The sequence below is a fragment of the Anomaloglossus baeobatrachus genome, chromosome 6 (genome assembly GCF_048569485.1).
Source record: "Anomaloglossus baeobatrachus isolate aAnoBae1 chromosome 6, aAnoBae1.hap1, whole genome shotgun sequence".
Lineage (NCBI taxonomy): Eukaryota > Metazoa > Chordata > Amphibia > Anura > Aromobatidae > Anomaloglossus > Anomaloglossus baeobatrachus.
Genome location: NC_134358.1, coordinates 162,350,394 through 162,368,919, shown reverse-complemented (window position 1 = coordinate 162,368,919; position 18,526 = coordinate 162,350,394). Strand labels below are relative to the sequence as shown.

The 18,526-nt window shown below is 44.1% G+C and overlaps 1 protein-coding gene across 1 annotated transcript in view; it reads right to left on the bottom strand.

The window, feature by feature from the left end:
• Window positions 1-18,526, bottom strand: part of LAMA3 (laminin subunit alpha 3) — a 291,632-nt gene that overhangs the window by 21,404 nt on the left and 251,702 nt on the right. Inside the window, exons 58-71 of the mRNA XM_075353342.1 lie at window positions 17,628-17,775; window positions 17,352-17,477; window positions 16,908-17,044; window positions 16,698-16,815; window positions 15,245-15,385; window positions 12,854-12,990; window positions 9,343-9,477; window positions 8,786-8,939; window positions 6,452-6,621; window positions 3,293-3,482; window positions 2,657-2,797; window positions 2,101-2,260; window positions 1,889-2,019; window positions 1,177-1,270 (exon numbers count right to left, since the gene is read on the bottom strand). Of these exons, the coding sequence (XP_075209457.1) occupies window positions 1,177-1,270; window positions 1,889-2,019; window positions 2,101-2,260; window positions 2,657-2,797; window positions 3,293-3,482; window positions 6,452-6,621; window positions 8,786-8,939; window positions 9,343-9,477; window positions 12,854-12,990; window positions 15,245-15,385; window positions 16,698-16,815; window positions 16,908-17,044; window positions 17,352-17,477; window positions 17,628-17,775 (1,982 nt within the window). The remainder of the gene's footprint in view (window positions 1-1,176; window positions 1,271-1,888; window positions 2,020-2,100; window positions 2,261-2,656; window positions 2,798-3,292; window positions 3,483-6,451; window positions 6,622-8,785; window positions 8,940-9,342; window positions 9,478-12,853; window positions 12,991-15,244; window positions 15,386-16,697; window positions 16,816-16,907; window positions 17,045-17,351; window positions 17,478-17,627; window positions 17,776-18,526) is intronic.

Sequence of the window (18,526 nt, the reverse complement as noted above, 5' to 3'; positions counted from 1 at the left end):
CCCATACTGCTATATTACCCCATGCTCCTATATGGCCCCGTGCTCCTATATGGCCCCGTGCTCCTATATGGCCCCGTGCTCCTATATGGCCCCGTGCTCCTATATAGCCCCGTGCTCCTATATGGCCCCGTGCTCCTATATGGCCCCGTGCTCCTATATGGCCCCGTGCTCCTATATGGCCCCATGCTCCTATATGGCATGTATCCTGTATCACACAAAAAACAAACGTTTATACTCACCTTTCCTCGCTCCATGCAGCATCGCTCCTCCCCGTCTGTGGCGGCAGCAGCACCGCTTACCTGTGTGGAGCCATCACCGGTCACTTCCGTGCATTATCACTCGTCCTCCAGTCTTTGGCGGCAGCAGCACCGCTTACCAGCGTGGAGCCATCACCAGTCACTTCCGAGCAGCACGCGATCTCCTCCAGTCTGCCGGTCAGCTGACCTGCGTGACTAGCGGCGCACAGCGATGACGTCATCGCTGTGCTCACTGCTTTCTACACAGATCAGCTGACCGGCAGACTGGAGGAGATCGCGGTGCTGCACGGAAGTGTCCGGTGAGTATGCCGTACTTATTCACTGCTCCCTGCGCTGATGATGATGCGCAGGGAGCAGTGAATACAGCCGCACATGATCACTCCAGGCTGTAGTTGCCAGGGGTGATCATGTGAGCCGGCTGTTAATTATGCGCGCACCCCCCCGCCCACCTGTCAGTGATGGCTTCAGCGCTGAGAGATGGGCGGGAGGATGGGCGTGCATATGAAATGAGCGGGCCCACGTGGTCACGGCAGGCTGCTACAGCCTGCTCGTGCCCCCGATGGTCTGCTCCACCCTCATTCCCGGCCGCAGCCCTATAGTTAGACCATAAGACGCACCCCCAACTTTCCCCCAACATTTGGGGGAAAAAAAGTGCGTCTTATGGTCCGAAAAATATGGTAGTTGTTGGCCCAAATAAAACCAAGTGCCTCACAATTAACCTATGTTTGACATTTTTGGAAAGTGTCAGGAATAGGGAAAAGCTACAGATATTTGCGCAAATACAATCTGCACCTGCAACTTTTTAAGACCAAAAAATCTGATGCAGAACTTTAAAAATATAATCCCACTCTTTATAATTGCCATAGTTTACCCTGCTATTGTATTATATAATACTAATAATACTAATAATAATGCTCACCTGTTACACTATGCCATTTTCCATCACAAAGTAGTGCAGCAGGGGTAACTGAAGCCTGGAAATTGCCTTTATTGTTACTTATGGACAAAGATACCTAGAGAGAGAAAAAAACACAACACAAAAAATAAATCATTTCTGAACTTCATGATGAATATTCAAATGGTCTCATTATTCACAGTGTAGCATATGAAGATTATGTTAACTAAAAAGACTTATTTAAAGTACCTTGGCAGCATTTTTTTCAGTGCTGGAGTGGTGCTTTAAGTCTATGTCCTCTGCCCCTGGTCTTTTACTTCCACTCCAGCGTCTTCACCATTTTTTGTTGCTCTTCTCCTGCAGCATCATCTTATGACCTTAACTTCTGTTTGGCCGGAAGTCAGAAGTCATATCACAAGTTCTCAATGCAAGTCTATGAGTGCAAGAACGAGGCCCACATAGAGTTGTATTGAGTTGTGACCTATGTTGTAATACATGAAACACTGGTCACATACTGGAGAAGAAATACCAGAGCAGAGGTAAAAACATAGAAAAACATGCCAGAAGGTGAATATAAGAGAGGGGGCAGGGGACTTAGATTTAAAGCACAACTACAGCTGTGAAATAAAAAAAAACACTGGAGTGGTGCCTTAATAGTCACCGATGATATAAGTGAACTACTCAACTCCATAACTGGTACTATTTCAAGAACTTCCGCAAAAATCCATCTACTTACCTTCCCATTATCTACGTATAGGCTGAGGATATTTTCTTTTCCTTCCCTTGTGTGTAATAATACAGATTCCTGAGTTTGTGGTCGGAATTCGAAAGATATTTCAAACTCACGTCCCAAGTTCAATGCATTATCTGAAAGAAACAAAAGCAGCACGTTGTAATGGACATGTAAGTGAGCAGTTACCTAAAACTGTCACAAGTACTTCTACTTACCCACAGCCACATGTCCTGACTCCTGAGCAAAATACACCCCTGTCTCATAAGAGCCATCATAACAAGGAGTGACCCCGACTATTCTCCATGGTTTGGCTAACGTAACCTCATTCACTTTCACATTTTTCAAGCAGCCAATAAAGCTTTTCTTGGGAATTCCCTGAAAGACATATATTTTAATCATGCATTTCATAAGATATCAAGTTTTTTTTCTATAAACGAAACAAATTAGTCACAAGAATCAGAAATCTGGTTCTGCCATATAGGACCAATAAATAAAGCCAAACAGTAAAGACTGTTGGAAGTATCAAGTGTCCGACATTGATAGTCCGAATGTGGAGCATGATGTCTGAAGTAGCCACAAATCTCCATGCCCGAACTCAACAATTAAATGAGGCTGTTGAGTTTGGATCAGGAGACTCATGACCATTTGGACCATGAATGTCAAATATGCTAAACCAGCGAAATACTGCTATAACATGTCTGCTGGGATATGTACGTAGTCACATTTATATAATGCTGATAACATGCACAATCATAGACTAGAAGTCCTTACCTGCACCTTCAGAGAAGGGACCCCTCCAAGGTAGAGCAGTGACATATTCTCTAAACTCAAGTGTTTTGGCAGATTTCCTTTCCGAGCTTTAAGACCATCTATTACAAGACGACCATTTATCCCATCCCAGCTGAATGCAACCTACACACACACAAAAAATAAATTGGATCATAAAATATTAAACCCTCTCAGCTCCTGCACTATCGATGTATGATTGATATGATTTGTATTATACAAATCCACTTTTGCAGCTATATGGTTAGTCTTATGGTAACACTGAATATGCTATGCTACAATCTGTTTATGGGCGTATCATTAGTGTTCATCATTCAGCACTGCCCATATCTGGAATATTTTATATATTTATTCACCGGTGTAATTTACATAGACCATTATTAAACTATACCGTGTAGTTCAGTAGTAACTTAGTACCGTAAGGCATACAATGAGATTAATACAACTTCCACCGGGATGATCCTTCCAATATTGGGCAAGGTCAAGATCATGGTAATTAAAAAAAAAGCAATAAAGAGAAATTCCAAAGTTAGAAAAAGAAAATGTTTTTATGTTAATTTTTACAAATGCTATTAGGCGGAGATGTCTGGATCCCAGCTATGTCGGACTGTTCTTACTTACCGTGTGCCACTTCCCGTCATTGTATTTTTCTTGGCTTCTTATTTTAAGCTTGTTGCCTTTGGTGCCCAAGGAAAACACAAAGCGGCCCTTGGACACATGAAGGCCCAGGTAACTGGAGTCCTGTTTATCAGTCATTAGGAAAATTAAACCAGCAGACTGTTCAGTTTTCACCTCTAATGAGAAGTGTGACCTGCAAGGCAAGAACACGTGTGTTTTAATATACAGTATCAGTACCAGACAAACGTTTGGACAACCAAACACAACGACCACATCTTCCGGTTATGATAGCTCTATGTGAGCAAGAAGGAGGATGTCAAATGACATGGCCTCCACAATCACGAAACCTCAACCTAATTAAGATGGTTTGGAATGAGTTGCATCACAGAGTGAAGCCAAAGAAGCCAACAAGTGCTCGTCTCCTTTGGGAACTCATTGAAGACCATAAAGGTGAGAGCATGCCATGCTGCTGTAAATTAGTCATTAGAGTAAATGTGAGAAATCTATGTTTTTACACAAACTCTGTTTTGTTTCACACGTTTTTCTATACTTCTTGTTTCCAGATGTGTTCCTTTGAGGTTTTGCTACCTTCACCCTGAATCTACAATGTGGACATTTTAATAAGTACAAGGAAAAACAAGGCATGAACAGATGTGTCCAAACTTTTGACTGGAATTGAAAAGTCAACTCATTCTCTATGCACAATATTCATGTCTCTTACACAGATATATATATATAATTGCCTTATTCTGTCTGTCTGTCTTGCTCCAAAATTCTGTCCTTACCGCGACAAGCGTCTCATTGGCCGCTCGCCTCGCCTCGGCTCCGCCCCCCCACGGATTGCCCGCTCGCCCAGGCTCCGCCCCCCCACGGATTGGCCTCTCGCCCCCCTGCACGCATTGGCAACTCGGCCCCGCCCCGCCCCCCTCACGCATTGCACGCTCGCTCTGGCCCCGCACGCATTCCCCGAACCGACACGGAGCCCCAACTCCCAGGTGAGTGCTGTACCCCCGGGAGCCCAAATCAGCGTACGCCGCCAACCCAGCCGACACATACCCTCGCATTGCTGGGGTTGCCGGCGTACGCTGCTGTGGGCTCCCGTGCGAGCGGGGGGCGGGGTACGCTGGTAACCATGGTACACATCGAGTAATATTGTGTAGCATGGTTACCAGCGTGCACCGGCTCCCAGGTGAGCGCATCAAGGTCCTGCAGCGGCGGAACACACACACACGCACACACATAAGAACAGACACACACACACACACACACATCAGATCACACTCACTCTCACACACACCTCACACACACATCAGATCGCATCCACACATTCACAACATCCCGTGATATCGCTTGCTTCTCGGCGGCGATACTGTGCGTGTAGTGACCTTCCAGGACCTGCCGGAGGATCACATGGCCAGAAGCATGTGGTATCTCCGGATGTTGTGAGTATGAGCGCGTATGTGCAATATCGTCAATGTGTGTGTGCGTGTATGCGATCGGGTGTGTGCGTGTATGCGATCGGGTGTGTGCGTGTACGCAATCGGGTGTGTGCGTGTCGGCAGAAGGCAGAGGAGCACTGCGTGTAGCACAGCTGCTGGGACCGCACACCGGAGGGCACAGGAAGAAGTGGGGTGTGAGTGTATGCGATCAGATGTGTGCGTGTATACTGTCTGATGTGTGACTGTGGAGCACGATGGGGGGTGCACAGCATGGGGGATGGAGCACGATGGGGAGTGCGCAGCATGGGGGATGGAGCACGATCGGGAGTGCGCAGCATGGGGGATGGAGCACGATGGGGGGTGCGCAGCATGGGGGATGGAGCACGATGGGGAGTGCGCAGCATGGGGGATGGAGCACAATGGGGAGTGCGCAGCATGGGGGATGGAGCACGTTTGGGAGTGCGCAGCATGGGGCATGGAGCACGTTTGGGAGTGCGCAGCATGGGGGATGGAGCACGTTTGGGAGTGCGCAGCATGGGGGATGGAGCATGATGGGGAATGCGCAGCATGGGGGATGGAGCACGATGGGGAGTGCGCAGCATGGAGGATGGAGCACAATGGGGAATGCGCAGCATGGGGGTTGGAGCACGATGGGGGGTGCGCAGCATGGGGGATGGAGCACGATGGGGGGTGCGCAGCATGGGGGATGGAGCACGATGGGGGTGCGCAGCATGGGGGATGGAGCACGATGGGGGTGCGCAGCATGGGGGATGGAGCACGATGGGGGGTGCGCAGCATGGGGGATGGAGCACGATGGGGGGTGCGCAGCATGGGGGATGGAGCATGATGGGGGGTGCGCAGCATGGGGGATGGAGCACGATGGGGAGTGCACACCTCCCCACAAAACACACACACACACACAGCCACACACGCACTGCACAACACACCACACACACACTGGGAACCACAAACACCGCCCTACACAGACACCCACACACACAGACAACGCCGCACACACACAACACCCAACACACAAACACCGCGGCACACACAAATATACGCACATACCGCACAACACACACATTGCACAAAACATACCTCCCCCCAAAACACACACACACACCCCACACAAACCGCGCAACACACACACACAACGCTACAGACACACAGCGCTCCACAAACAACGCAACACACAAACAACACCGCTCTCACCCCCCGCCACACCCAGACAACACCCAGAACATGTACAGCGCCCTACACAAACACTTGGTAACTACACACAACAACATCTATATATATATAACAAAAATCATACATTAACTACACAATACGTAAATTCTAGAATACCCGATGCGTAGAATCGGGCCACCTTCTAGTAAATTAAATAATGACCACCACTAAAGTGCATTATGGACGTGCCACCCTGTTTTTGCCTTTGTACACACAGCAAAGAGTACTACACACTCAGCTTTTTCGAATCTGTAGCTACTTACTGTAAACCTTGTGTGATGTACCACATTATAGAGATATTAAGCCAGTAATATAATTCTTCCATAATAACATTTGATGGATAATGGCATGAAAGAAGAGGCTACAATGGGGCCACACAGATTTTGGTGGGTCATACCCAATCACTGTTTACAACTGGTTACTGTATATTATCATTAATACACCTTATCAATATAACAAATTACATTTTCCTGTAGGTGGCCATCACACATACCTCTCCTTGAAACTCTGCTTGCTTAAATCATAAATCAAGTGACTTGCTGGAGTGTCTCCAAATCTGTAGGACCTCAGGTTAGATGTGAAGTTTGAGTGAGGAGTACAGCCTTGTGAATTCTTCAGTCCAGTTTGTGTATTCAGTAGATTGCTCATAATGTCTAGGCCCGACTGTTAGAGGAGACGCACAAGGTCAGTTATTAAATGTCAAGAAGCAAAAGTCAATGAGAAACCCTACATTAAAGTGAACAAAGAGGATGGTTTACCTCTAGGGCAAGGACAGTTATAAATACTATTAAAAGGTTTCTCTAAATCATTTTTTTGCAGAAATATATGTAAAATATTGCGTCAGTCAGAGAAGGGTCAATGACAGCGTTTAAAGCACACAGACTGAGATGGAGGACTCTAAAGGGTACTTTACACACAATGATTTCGCTAACAATATATCGTCGGGGTCACGTCGTAAGTGACGCACATCCGGCACAGTTAGCGATATCGTTGTATGTGACACCAAGGAGTGACGATCAACGATCGCAAAAATGTCAAAAAGCGTTGATCGTTGACACGTCGCTCCTTTTCAGAATATCATTGGTGGTGCATGCCGCTGGTTGTTCGTCGTTCTTGCGGCGTCACACATCGCTATGTGTGATGCCGCAGGAACGACGAACATCTCCTTACTTGCGTCCACCGGCAATGAGGAAATGAGGTAGGAAGGAGGTGGGTGGCATGTTCCGGACGCTCATCTCCGCCCCTCCTCTTCTATTGGGCGGCCGCTTAGTGACGCCACTATGACGCCTAAACCACCTCCCCCTTGAAGGAGGGATTGTTTGGCGGTCACAGTGACGTCGCTGAAAAGGTATGTGCGTGTGACGCTGCCGTAGCGATAATGTTTGCTAAGGCAGCAATTACCAAATGTCGCACGAACGACGGGGCCGGGTGATGTCGCAGTGTGTAAAGCACCCTTAACACTAGAAGTCATAGAGAGAGGGGTCATTTAACATTTCTACCATTGGAACCCTATGGAGCTTAAATTTCTGGGACTTCTAGTGTTAAGATGTAGATCCAGCTATGAGTATGCCGTGCAGCTGTGTAGGACAGATGTCTGGCATTGTACGACTGCCAATCGCTGACAGTGTTGCACTGACAATAAATGAAGATTTACGGTAATTATTGCCAAACTTGCAACCGAAACTACCTTTTGAGAAGAGACTAAACACTTAAGTCTTTTTGAACAGGAATACTCTTTTTTTCCTGTTCTTATTTTGACACTATATGATTTGCCAAGTGAAGTACCTATGAATCTCAGTATATTTTCTACTCATGCATAATATTCCCAAGGGTGAATCCAGCCAAATTAGTCTAATCACACTACTTTTATGGCTTACTTACATAAAAAGGACCTGTCACCACCTCTAAAAAATGTCCGATTTAGTAAATCTATGTATTCCTCATATAAGAGCCCTAGAACCTCTTTTTAGACCGTAGCCCTGTACCATTCTTCCATTAATCCTCTGGTAAAAGTATGGATAAATTGGCAATTGAGTCTTATTACTCCTCTTCTTTCTGATTAGTCTGCCAGAGTATATATATATATATGATCAAGCTCCTTTGACAAGAAGATTGGTAATACTTAGTTCTCGGTTTGGAATTTGAGGCATAAGAACATGGGGTGCAGAATACTTGTATTTTTCATGATGTAACCATTCTGAAGCATTTATAAGGTCATAGTCACACGTCCGTATTATACGATTGGTACTTGACGAGCAACTCCCTCCCGGACTGCAGGTCTTCTGACAAACTAACCGCTTCATATATGTCTATCGTAGTGCAGATCAGATGACTTGCGATCAGACTGGGAATTGTGATCTTAGCACGAATGGTATTATATGGATGTGTGAATTTGGTCATATAGGAACAAATGCTATTGTCATGAAGAATCCAAGTATTTCCTAAAACACGTAAGAAATGGCAAGATCTTTTTCACTAACCCGTGACCAGTATGACACTAGATGCTTATATGCTTCTAGACAGATCTGAACGGCCTCGTTGCAATATAATGGGATCCTTTAGCTTTCCAATAAAAAAAATAGTGAAACCTCAACAAAATTAAATAAACAAATCAGTGATGTGAACAGAGCTTCAGGTGTTTTATACCATTACTCCACCCCATACTAGTTCTGCACACCATCCCACTGGTTCCTGAGTACAAAAAGCATCTGAATATGATGAGGAATGTTCGGATGGGACATGCTCTATGTGCTGCACATGAAGATCTAAACTTTGCAGATACTTATCAGCCAGTCTGTAAATATAAATCCATGAACCCAGGAATTACCAAGTCAATGTCGTTAAGTCTGAGATTCAAAGGCTGTTTGAGTCCTCGTAGTTTCAGAGGCATGGGGGCTTCCTCTGGGGTGCACACTCCTAGTGACACCTTATTCTTCTCCGTGTGGTCAAACAGGTTCTGTACAGTGGGATTTTGTAAAGTTCTGAAATTGAGAAAAAGATTAGCAGCCAACATTAGTATGAGCATGTGACTTACAGTTGTGACATAAATTATGTATAAGGTGTAAATAGCTCTGAGATGTTTCAATTGAATGAATCCACCGTAATTGCTTGACCCCCCTGTTCTCCTGCTTCATAATAGGGATTAGAGACCCCAGCTCAGTGGTCTGTAGACTGAGGCTTTCCAGCTGTCGTGAGCCTACAGAATACAGGCTGTCAGGGTAGAAATGAAATTGTACATAAAGTGGCCACATTGTGCATGTACCGCACATTATCCTGCTACAATACCTGACCGCACAGAGCCAGAGCTTCTAAATCAAGTATGAAGCAGGAATAAAAATAGCAGCCTGCAACTCCATTGTATACAGTGGAAGACAATACAATTACCTTTTAATAAACACATTTGTCATACAGCCCTTGAAGCCATTTCCTCCAATGTATATATCGGAGGGGGATGAACCTGGTCTTCTGGAACTGACAGTATTTTCTGTTTCTTCTTTGTCGTCAACCAAGAGCTTATACCTGAAATAAAATAATCACTGTTACTTGTCACAGTCATATGTAATGAATATAGGGTCACATATGGGGCTCAGTTGTATGTTATGCACACATCGGTAATATTTATTGTCTACAACAATCAGACATGAGCTCAATGAAAAGTGCAGTTCAGTAACTAATGGACAGAAATGAGATTACAGAATAATATTCAGACTAACGGCGCTTCACGAAGATTAATTTATTGGGTTCAAAAGGGGCCATAAATTTATAAGGACAGATATTCCATATTTCAGTCCTACCCAATGCTTTGCTCTATTACTGGGTCATTAAACATTAAAATTAAACAAAATGATTCATAGGATCCTGGCCAAGTGGCCAATTCAGTAGTGTGTGGCCGCTGGCCCTGAGCACTGCCCTCCTACCTGCCAGCACCACTCGCGCCTCTTCTGATTAGTATATCTGGTATTATGTCATCGTTTTAAAGTGATACAGGCATGAAAACACAAGCGGGTTTACTAATCAGAAATGGCACCTGGAACGCTGGCAGGTAGGAGGAGGTCATGGACTAATGACGTAGCTGCTGGACCAGGATCCTGCTTATTTATGGACTGAACATTGTATATGAGATGGTCAGTCAACCTTAGTGTAATGCGTTTCGGTCATCATCAGGATTTACCTGCAGTTGTGCAGATTTGTTATATACCGTACAGTAGTCATGTGTTTTCAGGACATGAATACCCAGTTATACTGTATATACTTATCTTACTATAATCAGGCTGAGCAGATTTCTAACCTATAGCAAAGCCGCCTGTGGTCACCTAAAAATAGCCCGTTCTCTGACTGTACAGCTCCTCTGACGCAAGACTTCATTTTTAGGGAGATGCAAAGGTGTTAATTAATCTCCAGGGGCACAGAATAGAGTCTGATGTGGTATTTAACAGTGTGTATTTAATCTCCTGCTGTTTGCGCAGACTGTAATTTCAGGCGATGTACATTACTATGTGCGCTTCATGAGGATGGCATCTAAATAATAGAAAGTCAGGTGGAAGGAATAGCTGCAGATCTGGTTACTGGGAAGTGTAAGAAGTTGAGAAATGGAGGTTGGTGAGTGCGGAAGCAGAACGTCACCAACACTCTGCTGACTCCATAGCTCAAAACCTTCCCCGACATCAACAGCACAAAAACTTGGATTTCCATGGCCGAGCAGCAACCTGCAAGCCTTTGGATGGTGTGGTGACACATTGCCATCAGGGACAGACTGGGACTCATATTCAGCCCTGGCATTTGAAAGCATACAGGCCCATGCTGTCCCGCCCCGAGCCCCAGATGGGGATATCTATTACTAATATTACCCTGCCTGCAATAAATAAAAAATGTACTACAAGACATATATTTGAAATAATACGGCTGTACAAGATTGAATCATAATATATTGCAATATTATTATTGTGGCACTATCAAATACCAACAAACCATAATCAAATGTTACCAAAATATACAGTATTGATAATACCACTATAACAATCTTTCATGGGATGAAGTTAAAGTCTATGTGACCTCAGACTTCAGATTCTTAACAGTGCGCACTGTCAGGATTCTCTGGTGCCGGCATTGGGAGCGGGCTGACATTTGATCACAAATATGCAATTTACACACCTCTGGCCACATTCCAACTAAATGTACTTTGCTTTGCTGAATTCACTTGTATTGAGCGAGGTCATGCACGTCTAGTCAGCATGTGACAGAAAGTATGCAAATTGCATACTTGCGGTCACATGATCACCAACTCTTAGGGGTACTTTGAATGTTGCAACATCGCTGCCGCAGGAACGAGGAACAACATTGTATCTCCTATTGGTGCGACATTATGAAAATGACCAACACTACACAGATCACCGATTTTCGACGCTTTTGTGACCGTTTATCGGTGCTTCTAGGCTTTACACGTTGCGACGTCGTTACCGGCGCCGGATGTGCGTCACTTTCGATTTGACCCCGACGATATCGCAGTAGCGATGTCGCAACGTGCAAAGTACCCCTTAGCGTCAGCACATGAGAATTATCAGAGTGCACAAGTTATCCGAGTGCAGTCAAAGAAAGCCATATTTCCCATCTTTTTACTAAACAGACAAGGATATGTATTGCGGCACTTACAGTTATTATGCTCCTACAAAAGCCCCTACATGGTCTCACTCAGTATAATACCCCTTTCATGACCGATATAGAGTATTATGCCCCCCCATTGTATGATTGCCTCACAAAACCTACATAAAGTATGATGCCCCACAGCACCTCACACAGTAAGATTGTCACCACAGCTACCCATAAGTTCTGATATTCACCACAGCCCCCAATATACATTATAAGGTGCACCACAGACCCTAATGTCCACCATAGGCCCCTATATAAAGTATAAGTTCTACCAAAGCCCCCTTAAAGTATGATGACACCATAGCCCTCATCCAGTAAGATGTTCCTTATAACCACTTTATACAGTATGATGGTCATCACAGCCCCAATATAGTATAATGTACCACATAGACCTCCACAAAGTATAAGGTCAACCACAGCCACAACACACAGTATAATGTACACCACAACCACCCTATGCAGTATGATGGTTGCCCTCACAGTATATATCTCCCACAAACTATAAAGATTCCTTATAGTCCCAATACAGTATTACTGTCCCTCCACAACCCGCTGTATAGTATGATGGGCCCCCCAACAGCCCAGCATATAGTATGATGGCCCACCTCAAAGCAACTTATAGAGTATGATGGTTCACCTCAGAGTCTCTATATATTATGACGGTCCACCTCACAGCCCCTATCAGCTATTATGGTCCCTCAAACCCCCTCATATAGTATTATGGTCCATCTTACAATATATTATGAGACTCCATCTCAGAGCCCCTCTATACTAAGATGGTCCCCCACCTTCTCCATATAGTACAATGGTTGATCATAGAGCCCCCATATAGTATGATGGCTCTTCTTACAGCCCCTATTTACTATGATGGTCCCCCAACAGCCAATCTGATCAGTATAATAAAAGGTGGTTTTTCGTTCTACACAGCGGCCTTGGTTCTTATATACAGTATTCTGGAAAGCTGTATATAAGGGCTCACTGGTGGTGGCTGTAGCTTATATATGAAAATCCTGGTGACAGGTTCCCAATCATAAATCATAAAGAGTGAGCTGCCTGGATAACTTCAACACCTATCATGATATCCTTAAAGGTTACTACAATAATAGAAAGAAAGTAATGGATTTCCAGTGACTATGTAGAAGGGTTCTTTCCACAGCTGAATTTATCTGAACTATTTTTTAGTTTGCTTTATATCATTTTAATAAATTGTTCATAACCAGTTACTGCATTTGACAGTTTTGGTACTTACTCATTATCGTTTCTTATCACTGACACATAGTGAAGCTTTCCATCGCTGTACTTGTCCCTGGATCGCAAGTTGACATTCGAGTTAGTAGTAGTTACAGTAACTGTTCCATCCTCCAGAGAAACATGTAACTCATCAGACTGCAGGAAGAAATATAGGGTATTACAACAATTCAAATAAAGGGAATCTATCAGCAAGTTTTTGATATGTAATTTGAGGATAGCTTGAGGTAGGGGCTGAGATACTGATTTCAGGGATGGGTCACTTTTTAGGCTCTGTGCTGTTCAATTGAATGAGTGAATTATCAGCAGAAATTGATTAGTGCCCAGACTATGGGGTACTTTGCATGTTGTGACATCGCTACTGCGATATCGTCGGGGTCAAATCGAAAGTGACGCACATCTGGCGCCGGTACTGACGTTGCAACGTGTAAAGCCTAGATGCGCCGATAAACGATCGCAAAAGCGTAAAAAATCGGTGATCTGTGTAGCGTCGGTCATTTTCATAATGTCGCACCAATAGGAGATACGATGTTGTTCCTCGTTCCTGCGGCAGCACACATCGCTGTGTGTGAAGCCGCAGGAGCGAGGAACATCTCCTTACCTGTCTCCACCGGCAATGCAGAAGGAAGGAGGTGGGCGGGATGTTTACGTCCCGCTCATCTCCGCCCCTCCGCTTCTATTGGCCGCCTGCCGTGTGACGTCGCTGTGACGCCGCACGACCCGCCCCCTTAGGAAGGAGGCGGGTCGCCGGCCAGAGCGACGTCGCAGGGCAGGTAAGTGCGTGTGAAGCTGCAATAGCGATAATGTTCGCTACGGCGGCTATCACAAGATATCGCATGTGCGACAGGGGCAGGTACTATTGCGCTCGGCATCGATAGCCGATGCTAGCGATGTTGCAACGTGTAAAGTACCCCTAAGTCTCGCGTGCCTGCTAGACCAACCACGCTCCCAGCATTCATTAGCAACTCAACGTCACTAAACAATGTACACAGAAAGCTGTGGTGTCTGTGGGGTTAGCTTTCTGAACTCTGCTACACGGTACATCTAAGAACTCTGATTGTGTCACACGTGCTGCACTCAGAAAACTAAGTGATACATTCTAGGAATCAGGGTCTCTTTCCCTACTTTATGCTGCTCTCAGATGAAGCAGGAAAACCCTGGTGACTAATAAATACATTGGGCCCGATTCATCAAGACAGGAGGTCTTCACGCTGGTCTTGATGAAGGGGCGTGATGGAGTCAGACACTCCTGATTCATGAAGTCAGGTACTGCAGTGAGACTTTGTGGAGTAGGGAACACCACAAATGGTTAAAAGAGCAGTGCCATCCAGCTGAGCCATCAAACCCTTGAGATTAGTCTCCAATAGTTGTTTCAATCCATTACCGTTAAGCGGCTTTACACACAGCGACATCGCTAGCAATGTCCCTGGTGAAAGCACCCACCCCCGTCGGTTGTGCGTCACGGGCAAATCGCTGCCTGTGGCACACAACATCGCTTTCACCCGTCACACATACTTACCTGCTTAGCGACGTCGCTGTGGTCGGCGAACTGCCTCCTTTCTAAGGGGGGCAGTTCGTTCAGCGTCACAGCGGCGTCACTAAGCGGCCACCCAATAGAAGCGGAGGGGCGGAGATGAGCGGGCGGAACATCCCTCCCACCTCCTTCCTTCCTCATTGCGGGCGGCCGCAGGTACGGTGATGTTCCTCGTTCCTGCGGTGTCACAAATAGCAATGTGTGCTGCCGCAGGAATGACGAACAACCTGCGTCCTGCAACAGCAACGATAATCGGGATTACAATGACTGGTCAACGATCAATGATTAGGTGAGTAATTGTGACACACATCCAGCCTCGTTAGCGACGTTGTTGCGTGTGAAACATACGAACGACCGTTAACGAGGCCGGATGTGCGTCACAAATTCCGTGACGCCAATGACATCTCATTAGCGATGTCGTTGCCTGTGTCGTTGCGTGTAAAGCCCGCTTTAATCTCAATGATAAAAACATATATAATTTGTTCATAAAAAAGGTTGATAATAAGGGAACCCAGGAAGAGCTAAATTATGAATGTGATGGTGGACCTTGTGAGTGGGGACCAGTAGATATTGATGGTAAGTCACCAGGATGTCCACATGCTGAAAAAAACAGAAGTGAAAGACTACCTCCTCGTAGACATTTTAGTTTGTCTGTTACCAGCATTTTCTAGTAAATTATTGATTGCTGAATCCTATACTGTATGTATCATGGCAGCTAATTGCCTATTGTAGTAAAGCCACTGCCACTCCTATGTTACCACCACTGTGAGCATTCCCTCAATGTGCATGTAGTTATACTAATATTGCTTAAAAGTGGATAAATAAGGTTAAAACCTGTACCAGCCATGAAGAACAAACCTGGGTATTGTGGTTTAACAGCATAGCATCCATCTGAGGAGTCTGGAAGCCAAAAGATGCCTGGAAGTCCCCAGGGAAGGAGAAGCCATCTGGCTTCAGGCCCAAAGTTCCTCCATTAGAGAATTCTGCAGAACGGACAGTCTGAAACAAAAAGGGAAAATGTATCTTCATCAAGACATCTTTGGAAAAATGTCACCAATGTCACATATCAATAGCAATAGGAGACCACAGAATTATTTACTCCTAAAAGGAGCAGCTCAACTAAAACATAAAAAGAGTCCATCATACTGCTTCATGAGTGTTATTAAAGCACTATACTGTTGAAACATAGCATACTATTTATATAAATGTAAGTGAAATTTTGAATGCTTCACATTAATTATTTTATACTGATTTACAGGCTGTATATTGTCCAGAACTTAATTTAGAATTCTGCAGCCTTCAGAGCTGAAATCTCCCTGCATTTCTTTCGGTCTACACAGAGCTGGCTTTTGCATTAAAAAATACAGGTATCCTAAACTAGTAACTGTATTAAAAAAGGTATTTTTATGAATTGATCACCACAGGCCTGTACCCCAAAACAGGATACTGCGGTCAATTTCCCTAAGGGCTTGTGCGCGACCGATTTTCTTGTACGAGTGTTATCTATTGTTTTCATAGATAGTACTCGTACTTATGATATACTATGGGACTGCGCACATGTTCAGTTTTTTTGTTCAGACTGAGTGGTCGACTGAAAAAAATCAGAGACATCTCCGATTTTGATCCAAGTGTCAGATTAAAATTGGCAATGCAAGTCTATTGTCCGTGAAAAACAAAAAATTGTCCCGCACTCGGAGTCCAATCTGATTTTCACGGATTGAACGGATTGACAGAATGAAGAAGGTGGAAATACTTTTTTTGTTTTTAGTTTTTTTGCTCTCCACGGAGAAAATCTGATGCCAATTTGATCAGTCTGATCAAAATAACTGGACCGTTTGTCTTGGATGTGGAGAAAACGGTCTTGTGACCCTACCCTTAAGTGAGGTTATAATTAGGGATGATGGAATACCTCAAATATTCAGCTTCGCGAATATCCGACGAATAGGTCGCCGCTATGCGAATATTCGATGCACAATGTAAGTCTATGGGAAGCCCGAATAGTTGTTATTCAGGTTTCCCATAGACTTACATTGCTCATCGAATATTTGCGAATAGACCTATTCGGCATATATTCGCAAAGCCGAATATTTGAGGTATTCAATAATCCCTAGTTATAATACATAAATAGTTGAAATCTGACAAAAAGGAGCCCTACTTAGAGAGCTTATCTCCTTTGTGGATTATGAAGTGGTAGCCAACAAGGGACACCCGCCATAACCCCTAGTAGGCCATATGTACAGGGGGCATCTGCATAAGCCAACCCCTTTATCTAACTTTATAAAACAGTTCTTAAAATGACGGTCTCACTTACGCTCCATTCACTGTAACACCTCCTGCTGACTCCGTAGGTTTCTTTAAATGAGGCGGCGCTCACAGGGGTCCTTACATTTTTAACACATCCTCGGAAAGGTGGAGTTTTTATGTTAAACCTGTGTAAAGTAGGCATGAAATATATTCAGTGCTATAGATATATTAATGAACTATGGACACTACTGTGGATAACAGGGCTTCATTGACTCACTTTTCTCTAAATTCTGTGGGGGCTCCTCCCAAATAGTATGTGCCCGTAGTAAATACATCCACATTGGGAGCACTTAGGACCTCCTGACCTTGAAGCACACGTATGACTTTATCGCTGGGTGCGAGCAGCACCTGAATCTGTGAAAGCAATGAAAAAGCCAATTATTTATAACAGCATGGCTGCAAATTATATAGTATATTATACCATAATACGCTGTTTGAAAGCCAATGACAGAATAAAGGAAGTAGTATAGCAAGTGATATACCAAGCTTTGCACTATGGTGCTGGTGACGGCTAGATTTAGTACAGAGTCAGTAGTAGAAACTTAACGAGCAGAGGCAGAATGGACTGCGGAGGTAAAAAAAGAAGGAAAAAAGGAAAATATGGTTTGATAAGTGAAGCTAAAAAAAGAAATACATATAGACACAGTGTGTGACTACTTACACGGACTTCTGCTCCGGTGTTTACACGCTTAAATGTGGGATTTTTCATTTGCTGCTCTGGGTTAGAATTTATTTTGTATTTAAGGACAAGGAGGCCGTCCTCAATTTCAATACTGATGTAACTATCCTGTATTTAAAACACAACGTTAAAATGACCCTTATGAAAGTCACCATATACAGTGTATACATTGTATATGTGAGTATTATACATCTGTATGTAAACTGAACTCACACATTGCTTTACGTTATGCTGAATCTATTTTGGATAGCTAAATACCTCTTTTTCGGAAAAAAACAGCAAGCCGACATCTGAGGTGGTCTGGATGATTTGCTCAAAGCGCAGAAATTTGATGTTGGGCACGTTGTATGATATGCTGGCATAGCCAATACCTTCAAAGAAACTTTGCTCTGATTCTTCTTTAAATCTATGGCAGTAAAAAGTCCCTCAGTTAAGCAATCAAGTGAAAGATAAAATACGAAATTATGTGCATGTGAAATAACTATTTCACATGCAAAAATAACTACGATAACATAACCAAAGTGGGCCAACGGTGGTTGATCACCGACTTTACTTCTAGAGGACAAGGACACCAACATCGGTACAGAGGAGCGTCAAGGGATCGGACAGTGAGTATAGACAACGCTGGGCCCATTGTTAAATTAAAAAGAGAGATGGACAACCTCTTTAAAATCTATCAGGCTTCAATTGTTGTGTCATGTTTTTGTTAACTTGAATGTTGCCACATGGCTAAATTATTAGTTACAGAATGACCAGCACAACATTGATATTTTTAACAAGTATGGCCAAACGTTGTTACCATTAGCCCCAAATGGACCAACAACATGTATTGTGTATACACACGTTTCGTACTGTGAGTTGTTGCAGATTTTAACCCCATCAGCCCCCGGGGCACTTTCCGTTTTTGTTTTTTGCTCCCCTTCTTCCGAGAGCCGTAACTTTTTTTTTTTTCGGCAATCTTGCCATATGAGGGCTTGTTTTTTGCGGGACAAGTTGTACTTTTAAATAAAACCATACGTTTTACCATATGGTGTACTGGAAAAAAGCAAAAAAATTCCAAGTGTGGAAAAACTGCAAAAAAAGTGTGATGGCACAATAGTTTTTGGGATGTTTTATTCACGGTGTTCACTGTATGGTAAAACTGATGTGTGGGTATG